This window comes from Ochotona curzoniae, unplaced genomic scaffold (genome assembly GCF_017591425.1).
Source record: "Ochotona curzoniae isolate NIBS_2020 unplaced genomic scaffold, NIBS_Ocur_1.0 scaffold_4701, whole genome shotgun sequence".
NCBI classification, from domain to species: Eukaryota; Metazoa; Chordata; class Mammalia; order Lagomorpha; family Ochotonidae; genus Ochotona; species Ochotona curzoniae.
In genome coordinates this window covers 31936080-31957709 of record NW_024467122.1, presented here as the reverse complement: position 1 = coordinate 31957709, position 21630 = coordinate 31936080, and the positions used below count along the sequence as shown (strand labels likewise).

Here is a 21630-nt window from a genome sequence, read left to right as displayed (position 1 = left end):
AGCATTCAGGTGATGCCCGTGTCCTAGGTAATACCTTAGCCCAAAGCCAAACACCTGCCCCCTGTGGCAAATGCCCTTCAGCCCCACCTTGCCAGCACTGTGTCTTTCCCTTGAGAGTGTCAGATCAGGAAGTGGCACAATTGGCCTCTGTCTTTCATTTTTTGTACTCAGCAGTCTTCACCAGCATGTCCTCAATTCTTTGCACACCCAAGTTCTTCACATGGCCTTTGCCCATCAGCAGGCAGATGTGGTTCCCAGCCTTTGCAGGGGAGTCCTATGTGCCCACATCACTTAGAGCCCCTCAGAGCCAAATAATCCACTCCATGTAATCACTCCTTCAGAGTCTTATATTTCAATTTTCAGGTTATTTTTTTACAGTGCCTTTTGAACTCTTTCTACATTCTTTCAGTCAACAGTGACCCCCAGAAGTAAATTTATTTAAAATCTAAACAGCACTGAATAAAAAGGGAAATAAACTAGGGAATCTAAAAATCCGATGCCATTGGTTCCTATACACAGGCATTTAAATTTAAAATGGCAAGCTGATCAGGTGTCCTGTGTAAACAAAGAGCTGATGGCAAGTATGTGAAGACACACAAAGTGCAAGGGAGGCAGTGTCGCTCCCAGAGCCACAGAGCAAGAGACTCCTGACCCCTGCCTGCTGGGCACAGGGCTGCCAGCGTCTGCGAGTGCCTCACACACTACGGAGCATAGTGTTAGCGGAAGGTAAACAGAGCTGGACTCAAGCACCCTTGTCAAGTGGATGAAAGGCTTTGGTAGCAGGTGCTTTCTGTCTCCCATCCGCCACCTCAAGGCCTGCCCTCCTGTTGCACTGCTGTGTGTGGAGGTGGTGACTCCGAAGCAGAGTCTGTGGATGGAAGAAGCTGACTCCACTACTGGCTCCTTTTGCCTCATCTCTCCCTACCTTCTCCCCTATCCCAGCTCTTGGCTAGACTACAAACTCAGCTTTAGAGCTTTCCGATCTGCTGTCTCAGGCCTACACTGACTTTTGTCTGCTTGCAATTATAGTTGAAGAAGGAACTTTGGAAATAAGTTAGAGTTAGTATAAAGCCATTGTTACCTTAGTGCCTTTATTTAGTAGACTTTAGTAAGTACTCATAAAGATATTACCATTACTGCCTCCCTGCTTCAGTACCTGCAAATTTCCCACTCTTTCTTGAGATTCGTTACAGAATTTTGTAAAAGTCCACTACATATTAGCGTGAATGAATATTCAAATGCAATCAAGTTTTCTGGAGCCATTCAATGTTTATTCACTGTGTTTTAGACATAGAAAAAATGCTTTACTATGTATTTTCTGTTGCATTCTTTACTGCATATATATTATGTGTACTATTTGGGTTAAAAAAGGGAAGAATTGCCTAGGAAAATAACCTTTGTAATGGATCATGTCTTTCAAATGTTATCTGATCTGCTCAGTAGGTCATAATCTACCAAGGTGTTGCTTTAACTATACTTCACACTGTCAAGGCTAAAGGCTAATTACCTTGTAGGTTGCATAAGGACCCATCAAAGCATGCAATGAGCTTTTCCTCATAACACCATTTCATTGGACATAGTTCTGAGCTCTGCATTCTTTATCTATCTAACAAGGAGGGAGAGAATGTGAGAGATAAAGATAGAAACAGATATGTACCCATTTGTTGACTTTGCATTGCTCATAGTGATTAGAGCTGGGTTGGGGCAAAACCCCAACCAGGAACCAGGATTTCAATCCAATTCTGCGTCATGGGTGGCAGGAACCTAGTTCTTTGAGCCACCACTACTGCCTCCCAGGGTCTACATTAGCAGGAAGCTGGAGTCAGGAGCCAGAAGTGAAAATCATCCCAGGCACTCTGAAGCAGGACACGGATGTCTTACCTGCTAGGTTCAAGACCCACTCCCTAAGCATCACCTCCATTCAATGGGCACAAGGCAGTCAGATGTATAAGGAGTAAATGGTAGCTCTTTGACATTGAAACTGGAGAATCTCTGCTCTGAAAGAATGTGGTCCCTGTCCACAGAGCCAGTCATCCTGCACACTATTGAGCAGCTTAATTTGAATTGCCGCTCTAGCACTTAAGAACTGGATGATCTCAGTTCCCTCATCTTAAACCAGGGTGGTTACGATGCAGATGGTAGAGGTAGGGCTTGAGAAGTGAATGAAGTTTATACAGTTAAGAGCTCTTTCCAGGGTCCAACACAGAAAGCACCTCGAAAGTGCCATCAGTCACTGTTAATGTTGTCATTAAAATCCTTTTGTGATGTAGGGTAGATTTGAATACATATTCTCATGTATTTGTAATGTGGATTGAATGCCCCAATTCATGTAGTGAGGCCCAAATACCCAATGTGAGTGTATTTCAAGATAACTTACATGATACTTACAGTGTGTTAGGTAGTGTAAGTTATCTGCAGGTAAAGTATATGAGAGAATGTACATAGATTCGACTCCTATGGTAAACACTACATTGTTTCATGTAAGGGCTTGAAAATCTACAGATTTTATATCCACAGGAGGTCCTAGCACCAATCTCTCCTTGGATGCTAAAGGATGAGTTTTATATGTATGAGTGTTTCTCCAAATAGTTCTTATTTTAAAATGACATCCTTATGGAACGGCAATCATTTTTCTCCTTTTATGTTTTTATTCCGTATTTTTTGTTGGCATTAATGCCTTGCCCTTGTGTCCCACCCTATGTTTTCTTCACTGTGTCTCTTTTGGATATCCTCTGCAATCCCTCGAGACAAATGATCTTTTTCTCTCTTAAAGTAGTCTGTCTCCAAACTTGTGTTTATTAATGTGTTGAGGCGAACTGTTTATAACTAGGATAAAGCTATACTCCAGCCATAAATAGAGTGTTTCTTGAATGTATGTGTAAGATTTGTGTGCAACTAATTTCATTGAACTGCTCTTAGATTATCCCACTATTCTGAATGCATTTTTCTCCCTGTGAGTAGGAAAGCCCTTTTAATTAGCAGATATTCCTCCTAAATCAGGTCTGTAGGTCACGTAGCAGTCATGTGGGTAGCACTTGCTGTATGCCTGTTGTATGGCACTGTCACATGCATGAACTCTGATCGTCTCAATAGCTAGATCGAGTGGAATAATGTGGAGATAGTCACTGATACATTCTCATGTGAGAAACTAGCCGGTTTGGAAAGTGAGAATTCCAGCCCAGGTCTGTTTGAGTCCAACGCTTATTTGATCTTTCATATTCCATCGCACCGGCTCTGAAAGTGGTTGAAGTACTCTCCTTGAAAATGTGGTTATGGAATTCAGCCTTTCAGAAAGCACAAATGATGTGCTGCAAATCTGGGAGATTTAACTCTGGGTAGCAATTTAGGGGGAAAATTTTTCATCTTGTTCAGTATAACGGTTTCCATATCATGTTATGGAAATTTTAATTGTGACAACATATTTAATGTGCTGGGGAGGGGTTCTCAAAGAGAGAAAGAATTGTCTTTTGGAAAGTTGTGAGAGAATGGATTTCATTAGCACCTAGCCTGTCAGAGTGTGTTATGATTGTATTGGTGAGCTTATGGTAAAGGGCTTTCTAGAGTACTGGGGATAATGCTAGCCACCATGCTGTTCTTGTTGCCTCATCAGCGCAACAGTAGTTAAGGATGTTGATTAAAAAAAAAAAGTCTACTAGTGCCCATGGATAGCACTTTAGACCTGCCTAGTAGGTCACATGCGTGTGCCATTGAGGAAAAGGAATAATCATCTTTTCATGAAAGTTAGCTGTCATGGCGGAAAAGAACCAGGAAAAGTATTTAAAGATGTGGTAGAGAGGAACAGCTAATGTCTTGAGCCACTGTGATTACCTGTAATGAGATTGGAAAAAGCATACAGAAAATGATAAATGCTTAAGGTTGTGTTTGTAAAACCCCTAATATATTTTTTATTTGCTTTGGGATAAAAGTCTTCCGTTAGGGCTCAGAGGCCAGTTTGAGTCTTCAGGGGCTCCATCCTTTAGGGGAATTCACTCTCCAGCCGGTGAAGCACTTAAGTAGAAATTAAAGTAGGTCATCCTATTACTAAAGAGAAGCCCTCCAGCCAGACAATAAAACAAATCTTGCTTGTTGGAAAAGGTCAAGGATAGAATGAACAATTCTCATTGGAGGCAAAAAAAGAATCTATTCCCCAGTCTTCGGCCATATAAAATTTAACACTAGCCTACATTAGTTCAGAGCCATTCTTGGTCTTCAGAATTCGACAGTAATTATACCCATCCATGAGTCAAATGGACACATGTTTTCTGAGTTGTTTCATTCACAAAGTTCATACACAAACACTTTTAAAGCAGGATGTCTGGAAATATTGGCTGGAAAGTGTAAGTCTCATGTGCCACTGCCACACAATTCCTGCAGCCAGCAGCACTTTCACTAATACATGAATGCAAAGTGCAGCCCGAAAAAGGTTAAAAAAAAAAAGAGAGCCAGAAAAAGCAAAAGAAAGAAAGACAGAAATGATGCTGAAGTTAGAACACAGAAGTGGCTTATAAGCCATTGGTTTAAACATGTCCCTGGTGGTTTCCTGGTGATACCGTGTGACATTGGATAGCCTTACTTTTTGCAGTCTGCTGTTGCTTGGTGGATGAATTTCATGCTTCACTTCAGCTTGGAGTGATACCTGAGAAATGTAGAATTCTTGGTCTGAGATTCTTCGGTCTTAAATTATTAGGGCTTCATGAAAATCTACTTCTGCAAGCTTGTGGGAAAGAGTTGTTGTGATACACAGATGAAATATTTCTCATTTGTGGAGTTGATCATCTTGTAGTCTTGTGATTATAGACAACTAAGATAAATACCATTCTAGTGATGAAAATAAGCATTAGTTCAGGTGCCAATGTTTAAAAAAAACCTGGCATAGGGCCATGTGAAAAATCAGTCTTGGAACTTAATCAATATGCTTCACCTCTTCATACTAGTGTTGTTGGCAATTTGGATGCCTTTGACATGGAAGATTGAGAAAGACTAAGTGGGAAGTGACAGTTGTGGCAGAAGGTATTATTGATACATATAGCTGAAGCCACTATAAATTCTGTAGGCTAAATAGAATTTTAATAAGACTAACAGTCATTGAGAAGCACAGTATCATTCATCAAATCCATTAAATTTTACAGTATATCCATTTTCAAATTATTTCCATTCTAACTTATCTTTATTTAAGACAAAAGAGTAAATAAATGGATCATTGTACACTTTAGAATTAGACTGAGCCTATTGATTCAAGGTTTCTAGTGAGTGAATTATCAATATGGTCAACTGAAAATTTCTTTCAGAATTACTGTGGATTGGCACATCAGTGTATTTGAATAGATCATGCATAACCTAGGTTATTGTTGCAGCAAATCCCTTGTATAACATGACTGTTAGAAAACTTCAGTAAACCACATGGTCTGGAGTTACTGGAAATACTTTATTTAATGATTACTCAGGCGAAGTAGGTGATCAGGGCTCCATAGCAAAGATAGATATTCATGCTGTGCTGGAGGAACCTGTGCCAAATAGTCCATACACACACACACAAATGTACAGTGAGTTACATTTGTTCAGCATGCTAGCAGCCTGTGCTGCTTAGGAAACAGTGGAATCACGAGGTTCTCCGTTCTTTGGCAGGTGTCTGGAATGTCAGTTACCAGCCTTTGACCTCACTAAAGTGCTTGGAAAAGGGGGAGATTGGATGTGCCAACAGCACTGCAGGACAGGAGGGAAAGAAAAGGCCAAAAATTTTGGTTGCATTGTTACATACTTTCTTCTGCCTTGAAAAATGTGTACAATGGCACAGTTAACTCCAGGAAATGCTCCTTCCTTATTTGGCAATTATAGAAATGTGGGTGAGCACCTTTGAAGTTTGTTTACAATAAAATGTTCAGGCATCTCAAATTTTGTAAAATAAATCTACTTTGGAAAATATTGAGCATTTAATAACAATTTTTAATTTGTAGTTTGGCATCCATAGTCAAACTTTTGTAAAATCTTTTGCTTGAAGACTGAGGAGTACATTTTTTTCAGAAACTTTGAAACAAAATTGAGAGCCTGTGTTAAAGGAACCAGAATAATCAGCAATTATTCAACAAATCATTCAAATGGCTGAAAGAGAGAATAGTTGAGCCTGTAGATTTAGCTGTCTCATATGGTGAGTCAAAGAGGTATGGTGGGGATAAGCTCAGTCATTTTGGATTTTGGTACCTACTTTGCCTTCTGCAAATTGCTTGTATAGCTGATCGTAATTCTGAGAAGTCATTTTAAACTTTATCTTTGCATTCTAATTATTAACTCCAAGTTCTTTTTTTTTCAAACTCTTAGTTTCTTTATGGACATATTATGTATTGAAGGTGATTTGATGAAGGCATCTTTTGATTCTAGAAATTGTAATATTAACATGACTAGACCCTCTTTAGTAATGGCATTGTACTTTCTCCTCCAGTAAAGGAAATCATATATAACACTGAGACAAGAGAAAGAAATTCTAGCCTTATTTTTCATATAAAACAATAAAGCAAAGGAATAAAATATTTGCATTATTCAATAGTAGAAAATGCCAGAATTTCTATTCTGGTGTCTTCACCCCACAAAACTATCAACAACAAAAATGCCATATCTTAGCCATTGCTTTCACTCTGTTCTTGAAATCAACCATGGAAGCAGCCAAGCACCACTGTTTTCAAAAGTACATGTTTAGGTTATCATTTCAGTACACTGAGCAACCTGGGTCCAAGCACATTTCACATACTGAGTTGCTCTACTTTGAAAATAGTGTCTAAATTACCCCTGATAAAGATCCCTTGTGATGTTTGCTGTTGGACTTTGAATAAATATAACCATGTCAGCAAATAGTAAAAACTTCATCATCTCTTGAACTTCCCATGTGTGAAGTAGTTAGGTAATGGAGTTACAAGCAGAGGTGTTTCCCTGTAGTTCTGAATAGAGTGAGGGCTCTGTGAATCAGCAGCCTATTCCAAGTCCTCCTCACCTAGGCTAAGGCAACTATCAAACGAAAGCAGAACAGTCTAGCATCTGAGAGCCAGAGCAAGTGGTAAACCAGGTTAGCCTGCGATCATCCAGCCTGGGTCCAATTCCAAGAGAATCATTGATTTGCCTGTGAATGTGTATTTCTGCTTCGTGAAGAGCCAAATTCTGGAACTAAGGCAGTGATGTAGCACAGCTTCCAAGCATGTGAAATACAACAACAACAAAAAAATTATACAGATTTCAGTATTGTAAAATGTAGGGCCCTGAAGAGGTAAAATTACTCATATAGGATTTCAAAACCAATTTGTACAATTGTCGATTTCAGGAACCCAGAGCAACTTTTATTATCAGTTCATCATGTTTATGGCTTTATGCTGGTCTACTAAAAATTAATTATTAATTATATGAGTGATATGTAAAACAAAGAGAAGACAAAATTCCAATGATTTCCTGAAATTAACAGAAGATTTTCTTGGCCCAAGCATCATTCCCTAACCAAGATTTCCAGAACTATATTTGTAGCAAACAAGTTTCTTTTACTTCAAATGTTTTGTTATGCCTTTTCCCTGAAGATGCAAATAAAATTTTCCTAGAAATGAAACTCAGGAATATATCAAATTAATATCTAAGGCTTCTAAATGATCTTTTAATATGCTAAATTTATTACTGGGTTCTTGAATCATTATTGCTATCACTGGCATAAACTTCTTACCTAAAGGAATTCCACTTGTTTTCTTTAAGCATCTGTTTTTTTTTTAATGTTACACACAATCCAGTAAATGCATTCCTATTGTAATCATGCATAACAGAATCACCAGTATGGATTTACCTAACATTGAGGATTTACTGCCAAGTAAACAAGGATATATTTTCAGATAAACATGACTGTAAAATAAATTCCTGGGGGCAGCAGTTTAGGAGCTGAGACATTGGTTGAAGTGCTTACATTTTCAGAATGCCTGAGATTGAGTCCCAGTTTCACTCCCACTTGCTCACGTGCATCCTAAGAGGCAGTAAGTGATGGCTCAAAAAATGGCTCCTCCCTCTCTCAAAAAAAATTGATAAGGTCTTTGTAAAGTCTATCTTATTTTAGCATTCTGCATCAAATGATGCGTAAAATACTAGGCAGTCTGGAACGCCTTCTAGGCCTCAATGAGAAACTTTGAGCGAGGAACTGGGTTCTGTGTGTTGTGTACACGGTCCGGCCTTCCACTCACTGTCTGTTGGCAGAAGTCATTCTCCAGGGATTGCCTGTTAACAGTGGCTCTCACCTCTCACTTGCAGCATTAAGTTTTCCTTCCCTGGCATGGGAATTTTTTTCAGGGTCTGATGATCCTTTTCCAGCACAGTTTGTAAACTCTAGCAGTTTTTGTCTTTTCTACATGAAAGCTACAGAGCTGGCTAATCACAGAGAGAGGTCCCATTGTGTATGCAGAGATCGCGGAACTGGTCATTGCCTTTGCCCTGAGACTATTTAACAAAGTTTTTTTTTTCAACATTACTTATTTTCTCAGTCCAGATCCTACAGATGAACATCCTTTCAGAAAGAAGATTGACATTTAGGACAATCTGACTCATGTTTGGGAACCCCGAAATAGCCAAGGCTAGTAGGGGCTTGATGCATAGGAGGCACTCAACAGGTGCTGGCTAAAGCAGCCAACAGGTGTTTCCTAAGCAGATGAGAATTGCTTGGATAGAAAGAAATGCAGGAAAAAAAGCAAAATGATTTGATGCAGCTATGTCGGTGTGGAAACAACTAAAGTGCCCAGCAGGCAGTCTTAGCAACAGGAGGTAAAACAATGACAAAAAGCCTTCTTTCATAGCTCAACCACATACTGGCTGTGTGACATTGAGCAATGCATTGAATTTCTCTGGGCCCCATTGCCCTCATCCATAAGGTAGGAATAAATAATACCTACCACACAAGCGACCTGTGCAAATTGCCTAACAAATGTTAACGTTGCCCTCTTGCCTGTGTATATTGATTGAGCTTTGTTTATGATGTAATGAAACTAGAAATACATAAGATCCTCAACAATTTCATGGAAAAAAATGTGTATTTTGGAAAAGCTATGCGTAAGCCTCAAAAATGTTTTTGCACCAAAATGAACTTTTGAATCCATTTTCCATTCACTTAGAGGTATACTCATCTCTTATAATAAATAATAGATGTAACTATGTTTGACATATAATCATATGTAATATGTAGTACCAGTATAATGTACTGTTTGTAGGACTTCTGCCAATGGAGGGAGGGATTCCTCCTTTAACTTCACAGAGAACTTTGAGTCCAAAGGGAGAGCACAGAGCAGGTCCTTGATTCTGACTTGCCTACCTTGCAAGAAGTCAATATGCCATGTGTGCAAGAAGAATGCAACATTTTGAGGAGCATCCTCTTGATGCAGAAGGCACTTGTGAACTGCACACGGTTACTTATATTCTAAGTGGAGCTGAGCTCCTCAAGAACAAGCCACAGATAATATGGGGTCTGGGGGCTGCCCCTTGGTGCCTGGGAGGCACATGTGATTCCCGCAGATGTCACACACTGCCTTTATGCTGGAGCCTCTTGTCCATCTGCATCCTCAAGGCTGAGTTTGAGACTTGAACTAGCATCCCAGGAAATAAAGGTTGCCATTTTGATACACAGCTCCTACACAGTGAAATGTTAATGAGCAGAAGAACAACCCGATTCTCTTGCTCAGGAAGCAGGTGTCTGTTCTTTTTCTTGCTTTAGCATTTCGGTAACTCAACTTCTCCCCATCTATTCTGGTACCTCTTACCTCTCCTCTAAGGACAGAGGAAAGACTGTCAGTGCCTCTTAGAACTATTTCCTAAGATGTCTGGACTTGGGTGTTCTAGGGAACTCTTAAATGTTATGAGGCATCATACTGTTCTGGAATTCCTTCTGCATAGTCAGTCAGATTTTACCTAACTGGTGCAATGATCAGGAATGTGTGACTTTTGGCTTGTGATGTTATGAACCTGTGCTATCCTTCATGATATCAACTAACCAGAGAGATGAGAGAAGAGATTTGGGGGAGTTAAAGAAAATACCTTCGATGTATGCCTTGTATTTACTTTGAGAAAATACTCTTGAGTTAGATTCCTGTATCTGTAAATAACGCTTTTGTGTCTATCCGTCACTGGATTGCTGAAAGCCAGGTTACAGAAATAACATTCAGGGAGCATTTTCTTCCCCCATAAGCAGATACATGTGGGTGTTGTGGGCTCTCTCCAGGTTCCCCTGGAAGTGGCTTGGAGTCTGTTTGTGTGCACCTGCACCGTAGAGCCCACGGAAGCCAGTGTGGCATTTTCATGAGCTCTATCGAAGTGTGATTGCATCCATAGGCCAACAAACTGAACAGCGACTTTTTTTTTCTTTCCACCACTTTCAACCACAACCCAAATAGAATGGAAAAGGCTTTAGAATAGGAGCTCTTCCCATTCTTGCACCCAGGCTGCTTTTATTGGATATAACAGCAGAGCAGAGCGTCTGCTTGTCCATGCTAACATATTGCTCATGTGGTAGATGCCGTTATCTCAGCAAGTGTTGTTTTAGGAACAGCAAAGCCATCTTAGTAGTTGTAAAATACTCTCACCTAACAATTAATAAGTAGTATGCATGCTTGAATCAATGATCTGTCCCGCCCTAACCAAGTTAGGTCCTAACAGTGAACAGCAAACACAAAGCAAACTTTTGTTGGAAGGACCAGCGTCTTTACTGTGTTGTGGATAGGTAATTTCTCTGCAGTTGGAGCCTGGATTCAGAGAGCATCACAGATGCATGGCACAGGGAGCACATGCATGCATGTAAATCATGTATATCTTATTTTTTTACTGATGTAATTGTGAAATATGTTCTTTTCGCATTCATAATTAGGGGGAGGAACAGATGGTGAAGGCTTAGTTTAAAATAATCTGTCATTAAAATAACCTAGCCTACTGGTAATTCTTCTTTCTAACTGGAGTTAGGTCAGTGGAAAAAGAGTTGGGGGGTAATTTTTCTTCCTTCTGCACTGGAATGTAGAAGAATCACTCGTTTGAGATTGCTTCAGTACACAATTGTCCTTTTGAGGACCCTGTAGTCAGAATTCATTCTGTGAAATTGGGCAGCAGTAGAATATGCATAAAAAGGAAAGCAGAGACAAAACTCCTTTGACCAAGATAAATCCATTTAGCACAATGCATTAAACATTAGTGTACCTTCAATCATTAAGCTATAGTTAGCTTTACACCCTTCAAGAAACTAACCTCATCATTTAGCAAATACTGTTAGAGGCATTCAGCTTGTGGGGTGAAGAAACTGCACCTTGCATATAGTTGTTATACTGATATCAGGGGATGCCATAGCTGCTGACTTCCGGGTCCAAGCCTAGCTCCTCCCATATGCACCTCTTAGACTTACTAGGAGGTAACAAAGACAATCTCCTATCAGCCCTGCCTGGATGAATGAGAAGTAATAAGAAAACTGTCTTGATGAATCAGATATTTGCATGTCTTTAAAATATCTACTTTACTGTTTCTTCAAAAATTATGTTCTCCATCTGCTTTGAGGAAAGCAGATAGATTTCAGCATGGCTTGCTAATAATCTTCTCGAGGTAGGACTAGCATTAACATTTGTGTAGGCTCTTTTTCATCTTAATCCAACCTTAGTTAATAATCAGAAAATTCTACGTAGTGGGTAAGGAGATGTAATTAACCCTTTGACCCCAGAATCTTAATTGGTGCCTGTTGAAAACAATGGGCAGTTAAAAAAAAAATTAAAAAGTAGCCCGCAGTGATTGAGCAGCACAGTATATAATAGCTTTTTCGATTCCAATTAAAAAGAAATCCACAGAACTTTCAGATTAATCACATTTGGTGTTGCAGAGTAATTGATTGAATGTTTCCTTCTTCCTCCCACCTTTTTAAATGGAGGCACCCAAAATAAACCAATATTGATGATATTTTTCAAAGTTTTGTGACAAAGTACAGCTAGCTTGAGACCTACTCTACCCTGCTTCAGAAGATGGTAACTTTTTGAAAAGTGATCTTAACAATCGAATTTAGTCCTGATTTTGGATCTCAATCTCTTCTCGTTTTCTTAATTTCTAAAAATGTGTTTGAAAGGGAGTGGGCGAGAGGAAGAGGAAGAGCATGAGCGCTGATCTGCCAGCACACCCCTCAAATGTCCAGTATACCTAAGGCTTCTTTGTGGTGTCGGGAGCCAAAAGCAGATGTTGGACCCAAGCACGGTAGCATGGGATACAGGCGCCCATACTGAAAATTACTAGGCTAAGCACCCTCATATCTTGTTCTTTATTTGAAAGGTAACCAAACCTGAGCCATGGATGCTCAGATTATCTATACAGTTGGCCAAAATGGTAAACACACAAGTGAAAAATATGGTTGGTAACTATCTTTTTTAAAAACTCTGTGATGGCTAGTAACTCATCTGACTGCTTAGTTTTCCCTCTACCAAACTGGCCATTATTTTTAATTGACTTGACTGGATGTCTTTGTGTCATGTAGCTTGACGTTCATTTAACTCTCACCAGGAAGTCAGAACATGTGTCAAAGCCCATGTTTTTGCCAAACAAAACTGGCCAGTTCTTAGATGGCTGCTGTTTAATAGCATCAGATGTTTAGCCTCCAGATATTCTTTCTCCCTCTGCCGGTGTCCAACGTTCCTCTAATGCATATGAGATCTGAACCTCATGTTAAGGACTACAGTTCCCTTAAGGGAGAATAAAAAGGATCTGTATAGATGGCAGATGACATCTAGAAATAGCCCTGGATGCCTGGGAAAACCACAGCCAAAGTCACTGTAATGCTGGTCCCCCAAATAACAGGAAACACCAAACCATTGGCATCCAAATGTGAAAAAATCTAGTAGCTCCATAAGCAAGACTCTTGAAGAAAATAAATGTCCATCTCTTGATCGTTGTGGTGTGATGCAGGAAAGATGAACTCTGGACTTGAAGACAGAGCTGGATTTATTAAGTTAGGTTCAGCAAGTTCAGTTCAGCAGGTTTAGTTCTGGCTAGATAAATTAAGACAGTGCCCTGCTGTTCAGAAATTCATTCTGTTTGGGAGTTGAATGAGCCGAGTAGATCCATACATCATAAATGCCTTAGTAATATTGTGGGACTGCAGAAGATGCCATCTTAGCTCTGCCACCTGCTGGCTCTCCAAACTTGCGTAGCTGGGAAAGCCGCTTTGTGCTGTTTCCTCGCCTATAACATGAAGGTTAGATTTCAGGTGATCTTCATTCCACGTTCTTCTGCCTTTATTCTGCTCTATGGTAGTCTTCCAGCTGCCACCAGTGTCCATGGAAGTTTACCCGAGACCTTTCACTGCATTGTCACTCTGATTTGAGAGCAGTGTATGAAGGATGGAAAGGATGCCTTGTGTAGTTGGATAATTGTGTACCAGGCCACAGATGTGAGATTGAATAGAAAACCTATTGGGTCCTATTTGTGCAAAGGAAAGGTAGAAAAAATGCAACCTCTTAAGCCATCCTTCAGAAACATCTTGTTGGAAGGGCACTCTGTCCTTTTGTACTAGTTCCAGGTGAGTTGCCATCACCATGCCACACCATGCACTTGAGGAGTTGTATCTGAAACGGCTCCAGGTCATTTGGCAGCTTTGTCAATGGTCAGGAGCTTAGTACTTTTAGCAGGCATGTTCTTCTCCACACCTCGTTCAGGGGGAAACATGACAATGCAAAGGTGACCAGTGACCTCCTGTGGAAGTGACGTACAAATGCTCTTCTTCTCCGCCTTTGTCTCATTACCCCAAACCATAGTCTTCTAGCATTTGATTAGATTTTTTTTAAAAACTTGTATTTTTGAAGTCATAGTTTACCTCTATGGTATAAATATCATAACTTCAAAAATATCTGGAATATTTATCTTTACATCAATTCACATTTTTCTATTATAGACACTTTATTTTTGGTGGAAGACACTGCAGCTATTGAGTGTGACTATTGGACTTGAGTCTCCAACCTAGGAAAAGGCTTTGCTGCCTCATTAAACTAAGCCTCATTTTCCTTGAATATAAGATGTAAATAAAAATATAATTACTTCATCTGGCATATGTGAGAGTTGTGAGCCAATACATGTAAACCACTTAGCACATAGCATTACCAAATCGAATCTGTTGTTACTCTGTACTCTCCTAGTTAATACATGATTTGTGTAATTTGCAGTTTGTGAAGACCTATAATGTGACTTGTGAATTGTTTTCGAACCCACTAAAGCAAAAATGGAGAATGAGTGCAATGTGCAGTTTCTGACCAGTAGGGCAATAAAAATGGGTCAAGAATGCAAGGAAATCCAGATCATATAATTTTGTGTACACACATATGCATGTACATGCATGCTCTGTGTGCATATCAATACATGTATTTCATTACCTTAGTGCATTTTGTTCTGCTGTAACATAGTTCCCAAGTCTAGACAATTTCTAGCACAGACATTGATTTCTTAAAGTTGTAGGAACTTGGCTCTCCAAGGTCAGAAGCCTTGCATCTGGAAAGAGCCTCCTTGCTATGCTTTCCCATGGTGCAAGGTGGAAAGGAAAAAGCAAGAAAAGGAGCAGAAAGAAGGCCAACATTATTTTTAAAACCTCCCCCATGGTAACTGCCTCACTGCAGCAGTAACTATTAATGCATTCATGGAGCAGGGTCCTTTTGACCTAATCTCCCCATAAAGGTTTCACCTCTCAACACTCTCTCAGCATTGTGGGGGCAAGTTCCTAATACATGAACTTTGAGGAATACATTCAGTTGGTAACATTCCTGAGCACATAAGTATTCTCAACAAATAATTCAGTATTTTTGGAGCATAACATTATTGCTAGCCTTTGTGGACATGCATATTTCTAACCAAACTATATATACCTCTTCCATGTTTCTGGATGCTGAAAATTGTGTCATTAATTTTGTGTTTACAAGTACTTTGTTCCCATTGTAGATTTCCTGTAATTACAATTTATTTCACAGCCTTTGTTTACATTACTGATTTTGAGAACATTTGTTCTTGGGCCAGAAGCATTTGTCCAACCCACTTTGATGTGATTAGATAGAAGAAAAAGTTATGGTGTTCTGTTGCACAGTAAGCTTACTATAGATAGTCAAAATGTATTGTTTCCGTCTCAAAACTGAAGGAAAATATTTCAAATGTTTCACAATAAAGAAATGGTAAATATTTGAGATGATAAGTATGTTACCTTGATTTGAACATTATGCAGTGTGCAGGTGTTAAAGCATAAAATGCACCCCAGAAATACGTACTTTTTACATAATCATTAAAAATGAAAAATAAACATGAAAAGAAGGAAGAAAGAAGGAAAGGGAGGAAGGAAGATGAGGGGCATAGAATGTGCTTGAATTGCAAGAATGTGAAGCGTTTTTCGTTGTGTTCACCATATAAAAATGACAAATGAGAAAACAGCCTTGCTCACCATTATTTAAATATTAAACAATGTATGCAGGTATCTTAAAAAACCACATAATTTGAAAAAAATTATGTATACTTTTTATGTACCAGGTAAAAGGTTTTTAAAAAGAATTTGAAGCTAATGTGTTTCCAGGTGGACAGATGTGTTGGAGTGGAAGCCAGTCGTTATTCAGACACTATTCATTAAACTGTAAATGCTGCCCTCCGTTAAGAGAGTGGAAACAGGTTTCGGGAGTCAGGCCTGATGCGATGTACCCCCTTTCTCTTCCTGCCTGACTTTGTTTCAATATCTGGAGCTATCACAGAAGCTAGATCACAATAAAACTTTAACACAGAGTTTTGCAAACCAAGAGTATAGTTTGTAAGGGCTCAGCTCCTAAACACTCACCTGTAATGTATTGACTTAACAGCCAGTGAGAATGAAGCAGGCATCATTCTTGATTCGGTTACAAATTATTGATGTCCATAGTAATCCAAATGGTGATGTTATTTGCTCTTCACATGGGATCCTTTTTCCTTCCCTTCATTCCATTTTCCACTCCTGTTTAACTGTTTAATGGAGAACCTGGCTGGTCCAATCTCAGTATCTGCTGAGTCAAAAAAAATTTAATACCAATGTCTCATAAAGTCAGTGTGTCCTTATATTATGTATCACTGTAATATGTCTTGAGGAAATGGACACAGACACAAGGAAATCCCTGAAAAAAAAGGAGAGTTTGCAGTCTTAATTCAGGCTTTTAATCTACTCATGTTTGCTACAATACTGAAGGATCTTAAGTTGAAACTGTTGAATATGAAGGAAACTTAGTTTTAAATTTACTGTGTTGCTTTGTTGCCATTGCCATGTTAATGGCATCTCCTTGTATAGTTTATTAACCTACTTGTGTGTTTATTCTTTTCCTGCAGTCACTGGATGGCTTTGTATTTGCACTAAATCAAGAAGGAAAATTTTTGTACATATCTGAAACAGTCTCCATCTACCTAGGTCTCTCACAAGTAAGTAAAACAATTTAAATTCTTGGTAGTAATTGCAAAGGCTCCTCCAGCCTCCTGCTTTCCCTTCTTTAAAGGATATTCTGTATAGCGTGAATTATCAAATTTATTATCTCATGCTTCTACCTGGTTCTTCCCTCAAAGTCCTTGAGAAACCTAGTGTCAGTGTTGAATGTTCAGAATAAACTTGTGCTGAAAAACTTGAGTCCCTCTCCCCACCTGGCAAGAATCATTATTAATTTATTGAGAACAAATGAAGTTTCTTCCCTCCGTTGTTTTGAACTTTGAAACCTGTGTGCCCGGTAGGAGAGGGACACGCTAATAGTGCTTCCCTTGTGTCCTATTACTGGATGTTTATGGAGTACCCTGCATTATCCTGGGAGCTGACACGATGGCAGGAGTCATTTGGAGTCAAGGAATGCTGAAAGAGACCATTAAAATGTGTAGCAAGGAAGGTTCCAGCAAGGATGTATTTTGCTGCCTTTGCAAATGCTTTCTAATGCAAAAAGAAAATAGTCTTTCATTGTTTGCCATTTAATTACTCAGAGATGTGTGTGCCAGGCAAAGAGGAAAAAAAAAGATGGAGGCTGATGGAACAAGGGATAAAATCATGGAGGTCAGTTCTTGATATTTCCCAGGAAATTCAAAATTTTAGAACCCTTGGATGCTAACACAAGGCAGCATCAACTGAATGCCAAATCTGAACAAAAATTGGCAATTCTGCTAATTACCCAGATGTTTTTTTTTCCCATAAAAATGTTAAACATCTGGGTATTTGTGTCTATGCAAGTGACTGGTTGGGTTTGACCGATTTCATCTGCTGGTTTGGCACAAGACAAACTCAGCTTCATTGGGAGCAGTTTTGTGTGTCTGTGGGGGCAGAAGATGGAATGCCAGGTCAGATAATGTACCACTCATTCAGTTGCCCCTTGGAGCTAACACTGGCAGTCGGATACGTTGCTCTTAAGCAGGACCACCCCAGACTCACTGCCTCTGAAAGCTGGCACAGCACTAAGGAGATGCAGTGAGGCTGGAGCATCTCAGCTATTAGTGAGTTTACTGGCAAATAGCTAAATCAAGAAAGACATCAGGAAACATTATAGAGAAAAATCTGGCACTTGCAGAGACTTGGGGGAAGAGAAAAGATGCTGCCAAATTAGATTATTTACTATTGAGAATCCAAACCAATGATCTAGCTCATTAATGTTTCCTCGAGGAACATGCAAGTTGTTGGCTCTAATGCACAGGGTAGTTCTTTTTTATGTGAACTTCAGAAAACCAAATTATAAGAATTGAGCTATTGTTAGCTTCTTATTCTTGCTTCATTGAGATCTCTTTTTTTGATAATGACCTTTAAAAGTCTGGAAGCCTTAATCTGCTTGGGATCTAGTACTGAGAATCTCCAAGTTTGAAATTGGTGCACCACCCTCTTGTGAATACGGTGTAGAACTGGAAATGCTGCTAGGTGTTGTTTGGCAATGCCTGTATTCATCTGTTTCATGCGGAGTATCCAACAAAGTTTAATAAGCCAGTAAAGAAGAAGGATGAATAATTAGTTTAAGCAGGTAAATGCTAATTAGGGAAGTCCTGAAAAGCATCCATTATATACTAGCTCAAAACACATTTTACAGCCCTGGTTAGTGGTGTAATCCAAATTCTGTCAAGGCAACTGCATTTTCTGTAATTGAGATGTGTATGTTTGCTTTGCATAACAGATGGCTCTGTATGCTTAGACTGATAGCTAGGAAAATAATAATTGCATTATTCTGGCCAAAAGAATATTAGCTCTTGGGTTTTGGCCATTTCAGTCAGTCCTCCTGCCAGCACAGCATATGCACATATATGGATTGGATTTTCAAGGAAATTGATGCATCTGGAATAGTGTGGCCATCTGAAATATCATCTGTTCAAGAAAAATTTGGCTTTAACCCTGTGCTGGTTTCTCCCTAAAAGCAGTTTATTTCATTGCTTTCTTTACTGTAGCATTAAGTCAATCTTTTTCCACAATCTGAGACAAATAATTGAGGTTCCTGCAGCAAAAAAGACAACTTTGTTGACCCGGCACAGTATCTGGCAACTTCCATACAGTCTGTCCCTGCTTTTGTGTGTGATGAGTTTTAGTGCATACTGGTAGATAGCATCTTGATGGACTGGGGTGGGGTGGTGCAATGAAGGCCCTGGCCCGAATGCACCGTGCTTTCTCCTGTAGTGTCTCTATGCAGGGTCAGTAGAAATAGTGACCTACACAGGAGGGGGCTGTGAAGTGTGAGACTTCACCAAGAGTCCCTGTACAACTGAAATGATGAGGGGCACATCGGAAGAATGTGATTTTTTTTGCATATCACAGTATATATATTTAGGGTTCAAGACTAAAGTTTCAGAACAGTTCTGAGTTAGCATAAAATGTATTTTATCCTTAAAACATTCAGTTTAAAGCACAGTATATTCTTAAAAACCTAGATCATGAGAGGGAAAAAAAATCTGGCAAAAGTTTGAGGATGAGTTTGCAATCCAGGGTAGGTTCTGAGTCCCAACAGAAAGATGGTGGTCCTCAAACATTTGTTTCAGTGTTTGTTCTTTTGCAAGTGCGCATGGAGACATGCACTGCCTTAGTTAAATGCACACCAAATGCTTGTGTTGTACCACTGTGGCTTAGCGGTTATTCCATCAAATGTAAGACAGAGAGTCAGTACAGCAATGGTTTTCTTGGATAATGACACTGGGTATCAGCAAAGCCTTATCCAGTGAAACAGTTGAAGACTGTTGTGTGCATGTCAGCTTGGTAGAGCAATCCAGTGCCTGCATAGCTAACTCACAAGATACCCCTTCCTCCATTTTATTTGCTTTCAACATGTAAATAAATATGGTGGCTGTAAAATAGCTTGTGTCCGGGAAAGAATTAGGGTTCTGTTTGGGCTCACGGAGAAATGACGTAGGAAGATTTCTACTGAGCTCTCGGGATGGTGCTCCTCACCCAGCATGGATATAAAGAAGTCAGAACAGATTTGCTCTTTTGGACTCCATTGGGATTCCAGCTCCTGGTGTGTAGGTCCTTGCTGCATATCAACAGTTTTCTCCAAGTTCAGTTGTTCTCCCATTGATGTAATGCTGGACATGATGTGGACTATATCTGAGCCCCATTGAAAACCCTTTGGACTTTGCTAGATATATGATGGACACTTCAGAAAGTCCATGGACAGTGGAATTAATAAAACGTACATTGTGGCACAGGAAAAAAATGCAATCCATACATAGTTTTTTTTTTCATAAAATGCATTTTTTGTGAATTTGTATGTGACCTTAACTTCTAAAAAGTGATTTGTAGAAATATACAGGGTTTAACTCACAGGAGTATACTCACTTTTGGGTGTGAAAATGATTCTTGGTTACTCATTGTTAGGCATGATTATAACTAAGGTGCTACCATCTTAATGCAAAAATTGTTTTGCAAAGAAATTAAGTGATTTCTTACACCTGGTGATGACATTGAGTGCTATCAGAGACAAGCATGCTCTCCAATTATAATGGAACAGGCAGAAATGAAAATGAAGAAAGAATATGGAACACATTAGCTTACCCTGAAATACAGCAGTGATGTATAGCCAGCTTTTATGAAATCTCTCAAAATTTTATCACCCGAATGTCCAAAAGAGATTTTAAATGGTAAATAAAATACATTTGTAGTCGATATAGGACTTAACATTTGGAGAAATATTCATGTATCGGTTTATATTCTCTCTTTTCCTAAAGGACTTGATCGTTTACAGGATAATATACCATAAAAGAAATGTCAAAATAGGTGTAAGAGAATAAGGGAAAAAAAGATAAAATTATAAAAATCTCTATGCCCACAAAGTAGGAACACATAAATGGAGGTTTATAAGATGTAAAATAGTGAGACTAAGCTTCAGGTTTCAACTTTAAGCTGCCCAAGAACCAAAGTAAAATGGGAATTATAGTCAGCCATCAAAAATAGAAGCCACTGTTTATTAAGAACAGCAAAGTTTTTCTGGTGCAGAAATCTGAAAATTAATCTCACATAGCATTGTGATACATGGTGAAATGTAAAGACTGGCGCGTGGATTAGTTTCCGCTGGGGTCTGCGGTCACAACAAGGCTGTGATGAGCCACAGGGTGTGCGCATGCACACACACACACACTAAAGCTCATAAGGCAGTTCTCCCTTCAGCCCTGCGTGTGCTGAAGACCGTTCTGAGAGTGACATTTTATTCTGGAATCCAGGCCTCAAGGCAGCATTGGCTGATGTCATGGTTTACATGGCTTCAAAGCAGCTTTCCATTATCTGCACTCAAACCCTGCCCTTTCCTTGTAAGTCTCCGAGAAACTGACCAGTGTACTTGTCAAAGACCAAGGATATGGGTCTCATTTCACCAGAGGTTTTACATGCACTTCACATCTTGGAAAACATTTTGTTTGAAAATGAAAGAAGTGAGGATGATTCTGTTGTACCCTTATGATGGTGAAATATTTTCATGCTAATGTAGAATCCTGTTTACAGCCCTAGGAGATCTAGAGCAAACTAGGAAATTAACACTTTCTGTAGTTGTGCACCCTACTTGGCAAGCAAAATCTCTCTTGAAATGTGTTCTGGTCCCCTCCTCCCAACCCCCAGGCCTCCAGTGCCCAGCATGCATATAATGAGCCACTTCCCTTCTTCCCACCCAGTCCTGGCTCTCAGGGAAGATATTTCCTGGCTATTGTAAGCCAGCCAGAAGGTAGCTGCAGACAGGGTTACAAATTGGCTTGTTTCAAGGCAGCTTGCTGAAAGGGGCAGGGTGGCTGCGGATATAATAAGAGCTAATAGAGGTGAAGGTGAAAAGGGGTAAATGGTCGCTTTAAATTTAGCCTTTTATTTTAAGTCATGCAGATGCATTTACCATAAACTCCTTTCCTCATCCTGTTGTTCATCTCCATGTTTTAGACTTCTCTGCATTTGTTATATAGAATGGCAAATAAAATTACAGCAACAGCACACAAGTACAAGGTCAAATAAATGACAGAGCTCAGTCTATTTGTGAAGCTATTCTGAAAGGGAACCATGGTGCCAAATGTGGTTTATTTGAATAATAAAGAAGAATTAGATTCCCCTGATAACTTGGCTGAGGGCCAATAAATCACTGGAGGTTAAAGATGCTTTGCAGTTGCCGTGTCTTTCTTTTGCTTTTCCAAAGTGCAAGCCTCAACTCTTCC

At 39.5% G+C, this 21630-nt stretch overlaps 1 protein-coding gene across 6 annotated transcripts in view; it reads left to right on the top strand.

Moving 5' to 3' along the window:
• NPAS3 (neuronal PAS domain protein 3) overlaps window positions 1–21630 on the top strand; it is an 827147-nt gene that overhangs the window by 583654 nt on the left and 221863 nt on the right. For all 6 annotated transcript variants that reach the window (XM_040970285.1, XM_040970284.1, XM_040970283.1 and 3 more), the window contains one exon: window positions 16333–16422. In XM_040970285.1, the coding sequence (XP_040826219.1) occupies window positions 16333–16422 (90 nt within the window). The remainder of the gene's footprint in view (window positions 1–16332; window positions 16423–21630) is intronic.